The sequence below is a fragment of the Coffea arabica genome, chromosome 2c (genome assembly GCF_036785885.1).
Source record: "Coffea arabica cultivar ET-39 chromosome 2c, Coffea Arabica ET-39 HiFi, whole genome shotgun sequence".
NCBI lineage: Eukaryota > Viridiplantae > Streptophyta > Magnoliopsida > Gentianales > Rubiaceae > Coffea > Coffea arabica.
In genome coordinates, this window is record NC_092312.1 from 9,487,835 (window position 1) to 9,506,318 (window position 18,484).

At 37.4% G+C, this 18,484-nt stretch overlaps 1 protein-coding gene across 1 annotated transcript; it reads right to left on the reverse strand.

The window, feature by feature from the left end:
* Window positions 1–261: 261 nt before the first annotated feature.
* On the reverse strand, window positions 262–4,734 carry LOC113725801 (phenylalanine ammonia-lyase). Its single transcript, XM_072074213.1, has 2 exons — window positions 4,071–4,734; window positions 262–2,229 (listed from the first exon to the last, which is right to left on the reverse strand). The coding sequence occupies exons 1-2, from the start codon at window positions 4,472–4,474 to the stop codon at window positions 480–482; spliced, it is 2,154 nt and encodes a 717-aa protein (XP_071930314.1). The 5' UTR covers window positions 4,475–4,734; the 3' UTR covers window positions 262–479.
* Between the last annotated feature and the right edge of the window lie 13,750 nt (window positions 4,735–18,484).

An 18,484-nucleotide genomic window follows, 5' to 3' on the forward strand; every position in this document is an offset into this window, starting at 1 on the left:
CCTGGTCTTCTCCTACCAAATCAGTGTGTTAGGTGTGATCCAAAGCGGGGATGCAAATGATTCTCTAGTATTTAATATTTTAACGAATTTGAAATTTTATTATTTGTCGAACCGAATTTAAATGAGTTTTTTTTTCAATCGAATTCAAAAATTATCGAACATAAAAACCGTGCATTCTTCATTTGACTAGTTGCAAACCAAACTCCAAATATGTCAGTTGTAAGGGATGCAAAATTTAAGGATAAACATGGAGCTTCGATGTCAAGAATACACGAAATCGCGAAAGACGTTTATCCATAATTACACTTGTTGAAGTTCAACATTTATGGCAACGAACAATATCAGTATAGGACGAAAATACAAGGATCTTAAACAAGCTAGTGACAACTTGGATACAACATTCCAAAAAGAGGGCAAACTAGGAAAAAAAACAAATTTCAAGAAATTTAATAAATGTACCACAGTATGAAGAAAACATCTTAGCAAATTGGACGGGGAGCACCATTCCACTCTTTCAAACAATCCAGCAATGGATCAATCAACTTCCCTTCACATATGGCAGTGAATACCTTGTCAAATTCTTCTCCAGGTGATCTCACCTTCTCACCAGTCAGGAAATTGGTCCCCAACTCTCCCCTCACAAACTTGTACAATGAGTAGGACCTGCAATCCTTGATACGGTTGGCAATGCCTGGCTTTCCATTCTCCAACTCACATCTAGCACTCTCCACTTCTTTGGGCAAAAGGGCCTTTAGTTCATCCTCAAAGGCACCGATCTTTTGGAAAATTGAAGTGGTTGCGTCCTTCTCCTTGTCCCCATTTGCTAAGGAGTGCTCCACTAGGACTTGCCTTAGCTTTTGCATCAGGGGGTAGGTTCCACTACAGGGGTCATCAATGTAAGCAAAAACATGCTCTCTGTCCACCACTTTGAGCAAGTCTTTTTCGCAGAATCTAGATGGGTGCAATTCGCCATTGTAGCCCATTGTTAGCACTTTCTTGGCTACAAGGCTAACCGTGTTTTTCACTGAGGCCTTCAAGTTCTCCTCCAGGTGCCTCAGGTCAATTGCCTGGCACAATGCAACCAAATAGGTCGATGACATGAGCTTCAATATGTCCACAGCTTCTGCTGTTTTTCTTGATGAGATCAATCCTAATGAGTTGACATCTTGGTTGTGTTGCTCTGCACTTTGCACATGGTTTGTGACAGGATTGGCTAGGAACTGAAGTTCAGAGCAGTAAGCTGCCATGGCAATTTCAGCACCTTTGAAACCATAGTCCAAACTTGGATTACGTCCCCCAGATAGGTTTGAAGGCAATCCATTGTTGTAAAAGTCATTAACCAGCTCAGAAAATTGTGCGAACATGAGTTTACCAATTGATGCAATTGCCAGACGGGTGTTATCCATCGAGACTCCAATTGGTGTACCTTGGAAGTTCCCACCATGTAAGGCCTTATTCCGGGAAACGTCGATCAAAGGATTGTCATTCACAGAATTGATCTCTCTTTCGATGGATTTTGTCGAAGCCCTGATGACTTCAATCAATGGACCTAGCCATTGTGGGGATGTTCGGAGTGCATAACGATCTTGTTTGGGCTTTTGCAAAGGGTCGAATTCATGAACCCTCTGAGCTTCTTTAACAAATGAACTTCCATCCAAAATGTGTTCCATAATAGCTGCGGCCTCAATTTGACCAGGATGGTGCTTCAGTTTATGAGTCAAATGGTCTGTAAACTCTGGCTTCCCGTGCATAACTTCAGCAAAAATTCCTGAAAGAACTTCAGCAAGAACAGCAAGAATATTAGCCTCAAAGAGAACCATGGAAGCCAAGGCAGAGCCAACAGCAGTGCCATTCACAAGTGCAAGGCCTTCTTTTGCCTGCAGCTCGAAAAATCCAGTGTCAATCCCCGCCAGGCTGAATGCTTCAGTAGCATTGACAAATTTTCCGTCAGGTCCAACAGCCTTGGAATTTGGTCGACCTGTTAATAATCCAACAATGTAGGAGAGCGGAACCAAATCACCGGAGGCGGTGATCGTTCCGCGGAGGGGCAAACATGGGGTGATATTATTGTTGAGAAGCTTTGTAATAGCTTCCAGAATCTCAAATCTGATGCCAGAGTACCCCTGAAGGAGGGTGTTGATTCGAACAAGCATAGAAGCCCTTGTTGCCGAGTGAGGCAATGTGTGACATGTTTCGGTCCCGTTGCCAAAAATTCCAGCATTCAAGAATCTGTGCCAAACAATCAAGTATTAAGATAATATTCAGGGTAGAAAAACTCTTCACTGTCTACTCAAGAAAGAAATCAATGAAAATCACTCGTCAAGATGTTGTTTTTTTTTTTTTTTCTCTTTTCTAAGAACCCAAAATAAAAAAAAAATGCACGAGCTGAAAAATGTTTGTGCATTACGATCCAATTAAATTATTGTGGGGATGTACCATTTTTTGTACTGTAATTTCAATATTTGACAAAGTCTCGACAGGAATTTTGGCTTGCCGGTTGAAAAGGGCTGAAAATGACCTACTCAAAGATGCCACTCGACGGGGCTTTAACCTTAACTTCTTGGTGGTGCATTCGTGCGTACACGTCTTGCGCGACAAAACAAATGAGTGAAGACAATCTCGAAACTCATTCTCACCTCATAAAATGCTAAAACAAATGGAACCGCCAAAAATTTACATATAAAACGTGGGTACAGTAGATGAAAATAATTGAGTGGTTTAGAATTTGGTGCTCGACCCACCTGGACCATCTAACATTACAGGCCTTCATGATCTAAGTTAATGGAGGTTCTGTCTAGCTTCTAATCACCTCATATCGCTACTGTTCAAACTCTGTTGTTGTTAAAATTGGACCAGTACATCTATGACATACTAAGAGTTTTATTTGGCATATATTTTGTGCACAGCCAAAGCAGATAGATATACTTTCCCAATTTGCATTTTCAGGTCAGAAATCAGAATGGCCCTATAGTTTGATTAAGAGCAAAGTCAAAGCCTTTCTTTTTAGGTATGGCCAGGGCCAGCCTTGGATGCATTTGAACGTAACTTGTTCTTCTCAATTAGCCTTTTTCTTTTTCATATTGAACAGAAGAAATAGTTCATTTTAAAGAACAAAAAAATTCTTGTTGGTTTTGTTGCAACATCAATGTCAAAGCTCATATTTTTATTCCATCCAACTACAGCTGATAAAATAGTCAGTGAATAACTTTAAAATGCTACTAGCTAGTTTCTTTTCACTTTTTGTTCCTTCCCCTGCAGTATCCTACTAACTATTAATACGAGTATCTTAGTATATTATTGTTGATTGGCCCCTTCTAGTTTTAGTTACTTGGCTCGCAAAATTATTACTTCTTCAAGACAAGAAGTTCTCTACAGCTGTAAGGAAATGTTTTCTTTACGGGCCTTGTCCCCACCAATAATGATCTTTTCTGAGTCGAAAACGAAAAGATGTACCTGGCGGAATTTTAAGAGCACACGCAGAACAGGTCTGCACTCCCTGCGATTTTTTTAACCCTTCGGCGCCTAAAGGTAATATTGCTGAGACAATCAGGCGTCTTATTACCCTATTAATAATAATTATTGGCTGCCCGAGTTTTCTTTAATTTGTTCTTTTCTTCGTTTTTGAGTTTTTGTTAATAAATGTGCGTGCCCCTACCTACATCAGCAGGGGCCACGAAATGATAGATAGTCCAAGAAACTTTTCTCCAAGAAAGAAAAAAAAAAATTTTTCTATGCAAGCTAGTTGTTTGGCGGCACTCAATATTTGTTTCTGAACTTGCCTGAAACCTCAAGACTGCATTTCAATGTGAACTAGTTCTCCTAGAACCAAGCATGCATTATTATTCTTGATTATCATCAACTCACCCTATTCCATTTGCTAAGCTTAATTTTGCAATCTCTAGCGACGAAATACTCTTATCACTCATCTACATGCACCATGATGATGTCTGCTGTACGGTATATGCCCTGGCAAATTTCTTAAATGCGGAGTAAATTAGACGAGTTTAACACTCACTCATGATCAAGACATGAGCTTCATGGTTTAGTGCAGTGATTAGCATTAATCTTACCGGATGAGCTCCTCCTGGAGAGCTCCGCCTTGTTTGGTTCTCCTGTGTGACGTTGCACCAAAGCCGGTGGTGATACCGTAACTATCAGTACCCTTTCTCATGCTCTCCATAACCCAGTCACTGCTGGCCTTGACGCCGGCCCTGGCACCCTCCGACAGCTCCACCTTAACCGCTGCGTCGGAGGAAGCAGCTATGGCCGCCACCTGAGCTATCGTCAGCGTCTCACCACCTAGCCGGACCAGGGGCCTCCTGAACTCATCGACCATGCGCTTGACTTCATCAAGATGACTTCCTTTTAAGGACTCCGCGGCTGCGTTCCAATTTAACGGGTCGGGTGCTGGCCCGGCCCGTTGAGTACAAAAGGTCTCCGCAAGGTCATTACCATTTCCATTAGCGCACTCCATTTTTGCTTGCTTGCTTGCTGGCTGGCTAGCTAGCTTACTGGAACGATCAAGAAATCCGGGCTCACAAGAAAATACTAGTAAATGCTAGTAATAAAAAAAATAATAATAATAATTAGCCCAAAAGATTGTAATGCTTAAACAGTGGTGGTGGTGGTGGCGGCTGGGGGGAGGAGGGGGAGGGGGGGCGGCGAATTGATCGATCGGGGTGAGTAGGAAATTTGCAAAGCTTTAAGGGGAAATAGCTCTAGCTGAATTTCCTGAGTTGGTTGAGCCACCTTTGGTTGTTTAAATAGAGAACAGGATGGCATTGAGAGTTGGGTGAGGCAGGCATTGGGTAGTTGAAAGATGTAGACGACCGTCAGATGAGCATGCGGTTGATGGTTGAGATTTATGACACGTGTTTGAATGCATGGGCAGCTAGGATGATGAAGAAGGCTCTCTACCACAAGTCATACATGGTTTGGTCGTATACACATTTTTGTTTAGAAAAAAAATGTTTGGCTAAAGTTTGCACTTGATGTTATCCGTTTGGATTCTCCATTTTTTCAAAAATAAGTTTTTCAAATACAATTCTACAGTAATACACAATAACTCAAAGAACATCCCATCCATACAATATATCAAATATTTCAAAAAAAAAGTTATATTAAAAATTTTTCATATACACCGTTAAAGTAAAATTTTTCAAAAACAACTAATCGAAACGATTTGTTTGGATATTGAATTATTTGCAAAAAATTATTTACTTACATCATAAATATAAATATATATTTTTTTTTATTTATTTCCAATCACTTTTTTAATCTCACATATGTTACATTATAAAAAAAATGCTATAATAAATATTTTTAAATAATAATTCATAAAATCTCCTATCCAAATATGCTCAGTATATGTTATCAGAATCAGAAGCCAATTTAGCCAAATATTTTTATAGACTATTATGGGCATAAGCAGCGCGATTCAAATACATGACTTTTACTTCATTAAGTAGGTGGCTTTGTCTTAGTGAGCTAACTTGCATTAACACACTTTCGTCAAGGTGACAAATTAATGAAAAGAAAAGCAACTTTGGAGGACAAAGCATAAAGCATAAGCTGATAAAAGGTGTGGTTGGTGAGAGTACGGGGGACTCCCAAGTCTCAGCACAAGATGTGAGAACTTGGAAGGCTGCACGAAAGCACCATGTCATCTCCCACCAATCCTGCCGGTTCGCGTTGGTCAAGTTGAGGACTTCAAATGATGCAATTCTATTAATTTTCCTAGTACGTGTAGCCCCTTTAGTCTTTCTTAATTTTGTTGTTGCTTGTGTTTAAGCCAGTAGTACTGGGAGTGTTTGGACACAAAACTTATTCAAAATAATATTTTACTTGTATCATAAATATATTTTTTAACTCACCTTTTTATATTTTCAACCACTTTTTTATCTCACATACATCACATCACAAAAAGTGCTACAGTAATTATTTCAAATAATACCCTATCCAAACAAATCCACCAGTGTTTCTGTTGTCCACATATTCCACTCCAAACATAAAAATTAATAATAATAATAATTGATTTAGTATTCCTATCTCAGTATCTAGAAGTATTTTACCAAGTACCTGCCCTCAAATTTTTCTGTTCCTTCTTAACAAATTATTAAGAGTCATCGAGACCACCAGCTGCATGAAGTGGTGGTAGAATACAAGGCTGCCACGAGAAAAGGGGGAAAAAAATCAACGAGACTTTTTGTGTATTTCCACCTGAATTTCTAAGAATAACCTAAAAACTATCACCAAGAGATTGAACAGTAGGAGGGTAAATTTCTTGCGGTTTTCTTGTCTTGAGGTTTTACATTTATATGCTCAGTGCCCAACCAAGCCACTGACCTAATTGACAGCCAATGTATTGTCTTGGCTGAATTGTGCTGAGAAATTCACAACCATATAAATATGTTCATCCATTAGTTCTTGGCTTGTTAACCAACTAGCAGATGGCACAAAAAACCGTACCAAAGAAAAAAGAATGAGAAAAAAATAAATAAAGTCTTACCAAACTCTCGGCCCCCACTCCCCAAGGCCCCCCAAAAAGCAAGGAAAAAGGAAAAAAAAAAAACCCGGAAAAAGGAACAAGAAACCGTCCAGCCTTGTACAAAGTAATATACACCATAACTATTTCAATGTCTTACTAATGGAAATTAAACTAATACTAGTATATTATTTGCAGACTGAAATGGAAAGTTAACCTAGTAAAGTAGAGCTAATTACTTTGAAATAGAAGAGGAGTAAAAAGATTCTATGGAGAGATATCACGTTCAAGATGTAATGAGCACAAGCAATGATGAGCCTTTTTAATTAATGGGTTTTTTTAGGGGATCCCATCGGGCACTAATTAACATATTTAAAATTAATCTAATGTATCACGTGTGTATATGCATACAAACAATTGTTACCTTCTTTTATGTTTATATACTTTTCCTATTTAATCTTACCTGTCTTCCTTTATATTTATTTACTTTTTTAAATTAATCTTACTTTTTTTTAAAAAAAAATATGACACATAAAATATATCTTAACGCGTACCAAATTAGCACCCATTGAACAGACCCTTTAAATGTGTGTCTTCTTAGTTAATCGCAAATTGATGGAAGATGACTCAAAGGTCACATGTTTTGTTTGTTGGTTTTAGACTTTCAGAATGGAGAGTTGATTCGAGGCTTGTGCTGTTCTCTCCCTCTCCATTCTTTCCATCGTGGAAAAAAGATTAGACAGAAATTCTTCATCAACGCTTGTTACAACATTTGCTCATTTACTGAATTTGTCGTACGAATTGGCAATCATTAAGCTTTAACATTAAAATTAATGTTGCACGGCAATCATTAAAATTATTATCCAATATGTACAACCAAACCAACGATGCAACAGCAACAGAAATGTCGTCATTTTGCGGGGATGTCATCAGGATTCCCTTCTTGATCAGGGTACGGTTCTAAATTTCTAATGCTACATATTGATGATTTTCTTGGTTCTTTTTTCTCTTCCACTTTGGCGTAGTGGAAAACCTACCTAAACCAATCCACATTGATAAACTAGTCTTAAATTAGTTGGTAAGCAATCGTCGGTTGATCCTACTTCTTCCTCCCCCACTTTCCCATGCGCCCTACGCAGCACTAGAGACCTTTTGTCATCAATGAAAACGGTTTCCCTTTCGTTTATAGTTTATTTGGAAATTGCTTCCGCTAAAATTGCCCCGCTGCGCGTAATTTACTCGGTTTCTGCCGCTGAATTGGATTAAATATTATTGTAGCCAAGGTTGAAACATTCGAAATTCTTGTTAAGCCTGTGGATTTTATTATTGCATTCTCAATTGCTCCGCAATAAATACTCCATCCAATTCGTGAAGAACCATCGTTTTCTATGAAGCAAAGAGAACGCAAGTTTTCCAGGGCGGGTGAAATTGTGAGGGATTTTCAAAACTATATGGAGTTTCTTGCAGGCCTTGGTTTTAAAATAGAGAGTTCATGTTGAACGAGAAAACGTGATCCCCTCCGAACCTCTCCAACTGCGACAGAAAGTAGGGAAGTTTTACTTTCCAGTCTACCTGACATGCGTTCACATATTACATCATACCAGCAGACTGCCGTGGAAGTTTTCCATGTAAGAAGAATTTGGGAGCCTGCAAGAAAGATGCTAAGAGGTTTCGTCATGACATTAAAGAGTCAATTCCCAGTTTGGATCCTCTGTGCCACTGTTCGGCGTCAAATTCAGTGTCAATCCCACTTATCACGTGATAGTAAAAGAAATTTAAATAAACAGCACATGACAAATTAAATAAACAAGACACTTGACATAGACATAGGAGTGGCACTGAATTGTTACGGAAAAAATGACACTGAAGATCCCGTGTGATCAATTCCATTTAACACGCTTCTAATTTTGAATATTCTACTGCGAAGGTTCAGGAAAAATTGTCAGCAAATCACCATATGCATGGTAACTGCATGCATATCTATCACTTGTCTAGGTTGTATTCTTGGTTGGAATTTTTTTTTTTTTTTTTGAATTGGATACATCATAGGTAAAAAATAATAATAATAATACTACTTTGTAATATATAGTTAGTAATAAGAGATTACTGTTGAAGTGTCTTTCTATATGCTAAAATGATCAGCATGACAAAAGAACATTTTATTTAGTAATTAATTGACCAAGCCCTCTGACGTTTGTTGAAAGTGTAGTCTTCCATTAAAGAAAGGAAAGTAATTATAAAGTCTGCATAATATCAGAATAAATCAGGGTTGTTAAGACTTCAACCAGTCATGCTCGCCACCAACCACCACACTCCGCCCATCCATCCATCTATCTATCTCAATTGGGTAGGTGAAGGACCCAAATTACCCTACCAGATCCCTGATATTGACCTACTTTTTTTTCCAAACATAATTGCTCGTTCCCCACCATCTTTAGCTGACTGCGATGGGATTGCTGCTCTTTCATTGAAGACCAGATTTACCCCAACCATGTCACAGCTGTTGTAGGAGTACGATGTTCTTGGCGGAGAAGGGGCGGTACAATTGGAATTTTCATACAATCATGTGATTGTTGTACTATATTTTATATGATTTGGCACATATTTACGTTTCTTTCTTTGCCGTGCACATAATTTTTGTTCTTGTATATCAACTCAATAATTTAATACAATTACATTTGTAAGTAAATGTATAACGCCTTCTGAAAAAAGTACAACAATTGTATCGACTATACGGCAGGTCTAATTGCACTGACTGATCCCTTCTTCTCCGTTCTGCGCCTATGTGTGAATCAAGAAACAGGCAACAATTCGTGAAGAACACTTTTTACCACAAAATAGACCTTTATCATTTTATACTACCCCACCGTGTGGTTCGCGATGGCATGTTTTGAATTTTGATATTCGAATCAGACCTCGACATAGAGGTGTCAAAATGGGTGATTTGAACTAGGGGTGTTCACGAATCGAGCCGATAGCGAGCGGCTCGAGTACGAGCTCGGTCAATATCGAGATCGAGCTAATTAAGTCGAATTCGAACTCGACTTCGAGCTCAAAAACATTAAGTTCATTGGCTCGTGAGCTCAATTATATATTTTTTTATTTTTTATTTTAATAGTAAAATTACACATATATTTCTAATATTTTATTATTTATTAAAAAATTATTATTTTATTCATTTTTTAAAATAATTTTTTATTTTTTAAGCTCGAGCTCGAGCTTGACATTTTGAACTCGTTGAGCTCGAGCTCGAGTTCGAGTTCGAACTTCACAAAATTAACTGGAGGCTCGGCTCGATTAGGCCAAAACTCGGCTCGACTTGGCTCGGCTCGTTTACACCCCTAATTTGGACGGGTTTGAGTTGGATAAAATGGATAATGGGTATAAGTGAGTCAACCCATTTATACCCATCTAATTAGATGGGTATAAATGGGTAAGTCAAAAAATGAATTGGATAACCCAATTACCCCTTTATAACCCATTTATTTTAACTTTTTGTAAACTCATTTAAATTCATTTTTGCAAACTAAGTTATGGAGGCTCCACAAAAGTAAAAGAAAAAAGAAAAAAGTAACAATAATGACAAAACAAAAGACAGATTTTTTTTTGGCAGATTCCATAATTATCTGTCATTTTCGATAAATTCTGAAATATAAACCGGATTAATGTTGCCACATGTCCAACCATGCATGTAATAAGTGAAAACAATAATATTACTGTGTTTACGAATATTGCCTTCTTAACAGAATTTAAATGGAGGGTTTCATCTGTTCCGTGCTAAAATTATTTAAAAAAAAAAATGTAAACCCTCTATAATTTTGTAGGATAAAGAGTAAGCTTTCATCGATCTTTAAAATGTGTCAAGCAATAAATATAATATGAAACTCGACTGCAAAAGACAGAGAAAAAAGAAACCTATATATAAGAGAGTGACGAGTGTGGACTAGGACCACCACATTTTTTTTCCTCCAAACCTTAACCTTGGTGATATGCTAGTGATGTACGTATACTAAATTAAAATAGATATCATGAAAGTTAAAAGGTGTTTTATGTTTTTTGACCAAGTCCATGAAACGAAAAAAAAAGAAAAAGAAATGGTAGTTAGTTAAATTTTATGAGCATTGAAACCACTATTGCAAAACGAATTTTGTCCTTTAGATAATAAATTTTGGTATGTAAATTAATTTAATTAGAAAGATTTTAAATTAATTTAATTAGAAAGATTTTACATCCCATAAAAAAAAGGAGGTTACAGAGCATCAAGCATCCATGAAATGAACATTCGTAGCATGAGTTGGGAACATCCGAACATGGTTGATATTCACATTAACCAAGATGTTATAATCTTGTAGTGAAAGTCTTTATTTTCGCATAGGAAAACCCGTTTGAAAAAATCAAAAGTTCAAGACCTAATAGTTTGCAAATATAGATGAAAGTGACATCAACTAAGTTTATATGGACTGAAGAATAAAAAAAAAAAAAGCTGAGTTTTTAAACTGATCAGCCCACAACCACAACCAATGCCAAATTTGGGTTAAATGGTCCACTTTAGTTTAATGTTCCTCTTTTTCTTTTTCTTTTTTTTTTTTTGAAGCAAACTCAAATTTTATCTGTAATGAACAAAAATTTTGATAAATCGATAAGCAGGAATAACAAAATTCTGATCTTTCTTAGAATGTTTTCCATATGTTATACAGAGCGTTTTCTCCTTTTAGTTGATAAACAGAAACCAATATTATTAATAAATTAGTTGAAAATCGTCCTACACGATTTACTTAATAAAAAAAAAGCTGCACGAATGGTAGGAAATGTACAGAACATATGTTATGCAAAGTTAAGTGGAAGTATTTGTAAAATAAATTGGATCAATCTCAATTAAGACACTACAAAATAGAAAATTACCTTGACGAGATTAACTTGTGGTTTTCGTCAAAGTTGACCCGTATTTGAATTGAACTAAATTAGATGGCGCTGCTCTATGCCCTTAAGAATTGGTTGTGCAAAATAAGTACTACCAAAGAATTTCATTTTTCAAAATAGTCAAGGAAATTAAAACAAAAGGTAGGATAATTTGAATCAATCAGTTCATTTTCTTCTCAAGTAACTTCAACTTCTTGTGCTTCTCAAGGATCAATCAGTTCATTTTCTTCTCAAGGATAATTGTTGTGCTTCTTAATTCAATTTCAACTTCATATCTAATTGTATAGCCGACTAGATTTGTTTCAATTCAGTTAATCGACAAAATTGGTGACAAAACTTGTTCCCCCTTTTACCGCCCTTAATATAGAAGGTCCATTTCCAATCGTACAGCCGACTGGATTGTGAGTCAATTTTTCCTTTCCCATCTCAATTTCTTGAATTCTACCCCTTTCCTCCTAAATTTTTTTTTTTTTTAAAAAAAAACTTCACTCTATATCTTCAACATTATCTTAATTGAAGGAGCGAATGAGGAGGAGGGTTCTATTTGATAGTTCAGAAAGTATAAGTGAAAGGATTCGGGTCGAGCTTTCGGGTTCGGAGATTCATCCGAGACAGTGCAGTAAAGGCGAGGCAGATCGTAGTTTCGCTTTCAGTTTCAGGCTTCCAGCCACAAAGATCTAATGGATCCACCACGTGCTCTGACAGGCACAAGACTATTCCACCACGTGCTCTGACAGGCACAAGACTATTCCATAAATATTGGCCGACGCAACGTTCCTTATTTCTTGTGGCCAAATATCAGAAACAATCAACTTATCAAAGCCAGAGCTGAATCTAACTTCAACAAACATAATTAATTTCTAATAAAAATGACACATACCTATATGATATGTGCTTCCCATCTGTGTAACAAAGATTAATCTAAACATTCTTATGAATTTCATATTTGAAGGCTACTTAAATCTGTTCAAAATTCTAACAAGATTCTGACAAAGAAAAAATTTCTCTTTCCTCCTCTTCATTTCATAAATTCCATCCCTTTTCTACTTAAAAAAAAAAAGCTTCACTCTTAATCTTCAACGTTATTATTATTATTATCTTAACGGGGAAGCAAATCTACTTTTGATTCTAATGCGTAGGATGTTTTTTTTTTTTTTTTTTTTTCTAGCAATGATACATTGTATAACTTACTCTATCATAATCTAAGGGGAAGGGGAGCTTAAGAAGACTTGTGTTAAGGCTAGTGAGTATACAAATCCAACTAAATCAAGAAAATGTTACGACACTATCTTTAGATTTTTTTTACTGCAGATGAGATTTGAACCCTCACTTACCGCGTATGAAATGACTTAAATCCCTCCTGATAGCCACTGAGCTTTAACGCATCAGATGGTCCAATTCTCCGAGATCCACGTGAGACACGGGTGCAACAACGGTGAGGATAGTCGTAGTTTTAGCGACAAATCCCCTCGTGATGGAAGAACTTAAATCCCTTTCTTATGGCCACTGAGCTTTAATGTATCAGATGGTCCAGATGGTCCAGTTCTCCGAAATTCACGTGAGACGGTGCAGCAACGGTGAGGATAGTCGAGTAGTTTCAGCGACAAATAGCTAAAGGATCCACGTGCTCTGGCAGGCTCGAGTCGATTCCATGAGGAGATGCTGGGTCCACGCTTTTGTATTTGGGTTAATAGCAGTTTGGCCCCCCTAACTTTTGGATGTAGTCACGCAATGAAAACTAGTCAATGTTAGAAATGAAAAAAAAAAAAGTGAGTGTAATGAAAATATTGTCCTTTTATTCGTGAAATTATTTATAACTTACTATCATTTCCTTTCATTGTTAAAAGATTTATATCTTCTCTATCGTATCAATTATAAAAAAATATCAAAGTTAAAGAAAGGTATTTAGTTTGTATCCTTCAGATTTTTCATGTTGGATTAATGTTTGCTTCTATATATGTTTTGTTCAATTTATTAGACTTTAAGTCAAACAAAAGGAATAAATGTCACAATACTAAAAATAAATACAATTACCAAATTTTATATAAAAAAAGGGTAATACTAAACTCATTTCTTTAAAGATTAATACTTTATAAATTTTAATTTATTTAAAATTTTAGATTAATATCATTGTCCTTTTTTTTTTGGTTACAAATTAGTCCAATATGAAATACTTAATCAAATTTGCTAAAATGGTTGACACGCCTTTTTTTTAAAAAAAATTAGAGAAGGAAAATGGACATTAAATCTAATATTACTTTTTTGAGAATAAAAGGTAAAAATAGTAAACTATTTAAATGCGGGGTATGTCCTAACGAGTGGGCAGGTGTTGATATTTTGAAAAAAATAGAAGAGTTAAAATAGAGAAACTATTTAAATGTAAAATAGGGTAACAGTTATCCATGCGCGCACTTGCATGATCAGAAAGAACCTTAAAACAAATAAATATTCCAAACGAAGAAAATCAAACTTACTAGCATTGGCATCAAAATGAAATGAATGATGATTTAGAGAAGATGTCAAATTTGAAACCGTCCATATAATCCTCTTTTATCTTTTGGACTTATTCGGACTGGGTAATGCAGGTCCAAAAACAAGTAACACTCCCTACTTTTGGAAAATACCAAGAAAAAAGGCACCCCAACAGCTGTTTAGTTTTTGTTTACTTGTGCAGCGTAATTCCTCAGGTGTGCAGTTTGTGCTGTACTTCTTCGGATGTTGGAGCCATTGTATCCTCCAAATGTTAGACAGATCACGGACGGGATGAATTAGTCCACTAAACGTAGCTCAAATGAGTGCATGAAAGACTCAAAAGTCCAGGTGCTCATATGATCACAAAGCCAAAGATTAATCAAGGTAACAGGAACTGTTTCCATTCATTTGTTGAAACACTACTGGTTTGATTTGATTCTCGCCTGGACTTTCTCGCTTTGATGCGATCAAAATAAAAAATTCAACCATATGGTATTCTTTTCTGAGAGGGGAAAAAATGGAAAAATTAAAAACATGTTTCAACAAATTCCTAAACCCTCCACAGTTTTTTTTTTTTTTTTTTTTTTTTGGTTTTTTTTGGGGGGGAAGGGGGGTGGGGAAGTCTAAGCATCAGCTGTCGTTATAATTATTGCTACCATAGTTGGACAGTTGGACTAGTAAATGTAAATATGACTAAATGCCTGGCCGATGGATGACAATACCAACCAACCAATCTAGAAGCTTGGACCTCCGCAAGGTCCAACGTGTGTTGACGACTAAAAGCTTTTGAGCAAATATGCAAAATTACTACTTGAATTGAAGGCTACAGCTGAAGTCTAAACCCTTCAATTGTGACCGCTGGATAATACAAATTGGAGTAATAATAATATCTTTAGTTAATTAGGCAGTAACAGGTAAGTCTAAAAAAAAAATTATAATTTATTTGAATGAAATGATCGTTTCCATCCAAAAATATATATGTATGCATATAATTGAACGAGAAAATTGATGCAAGACATCCGTGTACAATTGTTCAAGAAGGACAAGGTCCACCTATGGACATGATTGCTTCCTATCAAATTTCTTCTGATACAGCTGCCCATTAAGAAATTTCGTTGATGATTGACAGCATGAAGGTAAAAGGATTGTTCAAAATGATGAATCGTCTCGAAGCCCATCATGCAGCCAACGCTAACTGTCGTAACCCATCATCCCCCTGAAAAAATATTGCTCAGACATGGGATAGCTTTTCCATTCAAACGCACAATAAAGCAAATGTTGATTGTTCTACGCCAGTACATAAGCAGGAGCAGCTTTTGGGATCGGCGCGGTGATTCGCTATCATGAGGGACGCTTTCAAGCTTATCATCCAGCTAACCTCAATGATTGTGGCCCATCCCCTCAACACGCTGCTCGAATGTGGACAGCAAACGCTGCTACAAAGCAAATTTTTTTGACTGTTCTTCTCCACAGTACATAAAAAACCTTTTGGGGTTGGTGGTGCGGTGGTGATTCGCAGTTATGAGGGATACTTTGCTGCGGAATTGTGCGCACACACATTTCACAGTGGCCGTTGAGATAGCTAAGGCGGCAGCAGATCGTGAGACAATTGATTTGATTACAAATTTAGAAATTCCCGATTGTATCCTGGAGGGTGGAACACTTGATAGCATGTTACGTGACGAGGAATAGGTGTTGTCGGCCAGTGCCCTATAATTGAGGATACCTATTAGTATAATTGAGGAGGAGATATCTGACTGTCCATATCAGAAGTAAATGTCGTTGATGTACGATAGATTCTTCACGATGACAATAGGATGGCACGTGAAGCAGCTTTTCTTGCTAAAATTTCAGAAATACCCACCCGGTCTTGCTAGACGATTCGTGGACTGCGTTTGAACAGAAGTTTATTCGGAATAATTTTTTTAAAAAAAAATATTATTGTAACACTTTTTTTGATATGATATATATGAGATAAAAAAATAATTTAAAAAATGTATTGATGATATAAGTAAATCAGCGTGTGTAAATAAAGTGCATTCCAAACGCACACTAATTTTCCTTTTTTATCAAAAAAATAAAAATTGAAAAAAAAATCAATAAAAGCTTTGAAAAAAACGACATCAATCCATACCATAATGGTCCGAAACGTTCCCGGGATTTGGTACCAGTAATTAAATTCACCCCTTTCTCGTCGATCCCACGGAAGATTAGCTGCCGAAGAATTTTGGTCCGGTACTTCTTTGGCTTTGATTAAAAAGTAATTAATGTTTTTCTAATGAAGCTCATCTAGAACAAAACTTTTTCATTTTCTGTGTCATCCGAGATCACCTATATAATATAAGTTCCTTTTTCACGTTTTTTATTTTAAGTTTGACGATTATGCAACAGAAATTAATACATGTAGTTAGGGTCTGTTTGGTTGGGTCCCTGGAAAGAAAATTTTTTCCAAAGGAAATAAATAATGCTTTCCGATTCGTTTTCCGGTGTGCTTGGTTGACTAGTTGTTGGGCCTCCTAGAAATTTAAGCCCATTAGATCTCGAATATCCAACCCACAACAGCACCTTGCATCCGAACATTCATTTTGCTTCGTCAACTGAGTGTGCTTTTCTTTTCTGCCCCCCGTTCTTTTCCCCCCCTTGTCACCACCACGGCTGCAAAAACACTCCCCCCAGTACCACCTTGCTAGTCCCTACCGCATCCCCACGGCAAAAGAAAATTATCATCAATGGGGAAGGATGCGTACCAGACAACCAAATTCAAATTCTTGAAATTCAAATTCTTGAATTTGGCACCAATATTTTAGCCAATAGGTTTGACTTTCAGCATTTGAGATGAATTTTCAATTGAGAAACAATTTCCAATTTTTTAATTTAAAAAAACGTAAAATTCATATATTCAAATATGATCAAAATGCATTATGACCAGGCATTAGCTTGATTTTTATCGCGATCGAATGGTCTGGCTGCCTAACAAGATATTGCCATTAAGAAACGAAGAATACGAAAAGTAACATGAATTGAATCGTATTACTTTTTTTTTTTTTTTTTTGTCGACATAGGGGTGTCCGGATCAATCCTTATGGGGTCCGACTAATCCCCTGCGGCCCGAGCCCCGCGCTCCAACCCGACCCAGGCACAATAAGTGCACAGGCGTCCCCACAGCGCAGTTTCGAACCCGGGACCTAATGTCCCAAAGGAACGCTGCTACCATGTGGCTATACCGTGGGGCGAATTGAATCGTATTACTAAGAAGGAAGAGCTTGTCCTCGGGAGGCTTTTATTAGTTTCCACAAATTTAGCAGGTAGTATACATCACAAAATGGTGGATTAGCCACCAATTTTAGTACGTAATTTATTCATCAAACAAGTAGTCAATAAAACACAAAATTCTAGTTACCCAAATACATGCTGCCAGAGCCTTGAATGGAAGGCCATGGATCTATGATGGTCAGCCGCTAATACTACTGAATTGGAGGGAGGGCATTGAGGATGAGTTGGAAGCTTTTGATAAGGGAAGGATTTGGGTTCAAGTATGGAACCTTCCCCTTCATTGGATGACTAAAGAGGTAGGAAGGAAGATAAGGGGAATTTTTAGTGATGTTTTCGAGGTAATCATGCCTCCAGGAGGTGGTAGAGAAGGGAAACATATGAAATTATTTGTGGAATTTGACCTGACGAAACCTCTTCCTAGGGGTACTACGGTAAAATCTAATGGTAAGCCTAGATGGGTAGAATTTCGATATGAAAAATGTCCAGATTTCTGTTTCTGTTGTGGGATCATTGGTCACAATGAGAAGATCTGTGGCCTAAAAGGGTTGAAAGAGGAAAAACAATATGGTAATTGGTTAAGGGCAAGTTTTCCTAGGAGTCCTAACAGAAAGGGTAGTAGTGAGAAAGAGCGATATCCTAGTAGTAACAACCATGAGGATTCCAACCAGTTTTGCAATAATCCTATCGAACGTTCAAATTTTCTTCTGACATATTCTGAAGACTTCCATAGGTTGGAGGGGAATTCCTTAAGGTCAGCAGGTGGCATTGGGAGAGGGGGGGAGGAGAATGAGAGGAAGGAAAACTTGAAGGTTACTGAGAGGAGTGTAGGAGTGGAAGGGCAAGGGAGTGAAGTGGAGGAGGTAAGGGAGCTAGTTAAGAGGGAAGTTCTCACTAGGGACAAGGTCCAGGGAGTGTGGGAGGGGAAGGGTGAGGTGAAAGGAATTGAACACAGGAATGAAGGGGTGATGTATGATCAAGGTTGGATGGACTGTGAGGTAGATAGTGGAGTGGACCAACTTATTGCAGTAGAGGTGAAGGAGGTCAGTATGGAGGTGTCTGATAAAGGGGAGATAAGGTGTGGAAAGCTGAGTGCTAACTATCTTTCCTCTGTGAAAGGTAAAGGGAGAAACTGTAGGGGGTGGAAGAGGGTTGTGCAACGAATGGGAAGAAGGGAGCCTCTGAGAGATGTGTCAAATGGAACGAGCATGGTGGAATCAGGGAAGAGGAAAGGGATGGAGATTAGTGAGTCTGGTAATATAAGTGAGGCTGGCTGTAACTGGAAAAGGAGTAGAAGGCCTGAACAGGAGGTGTGCTTTATGGAAGTTTCTGAGGTGG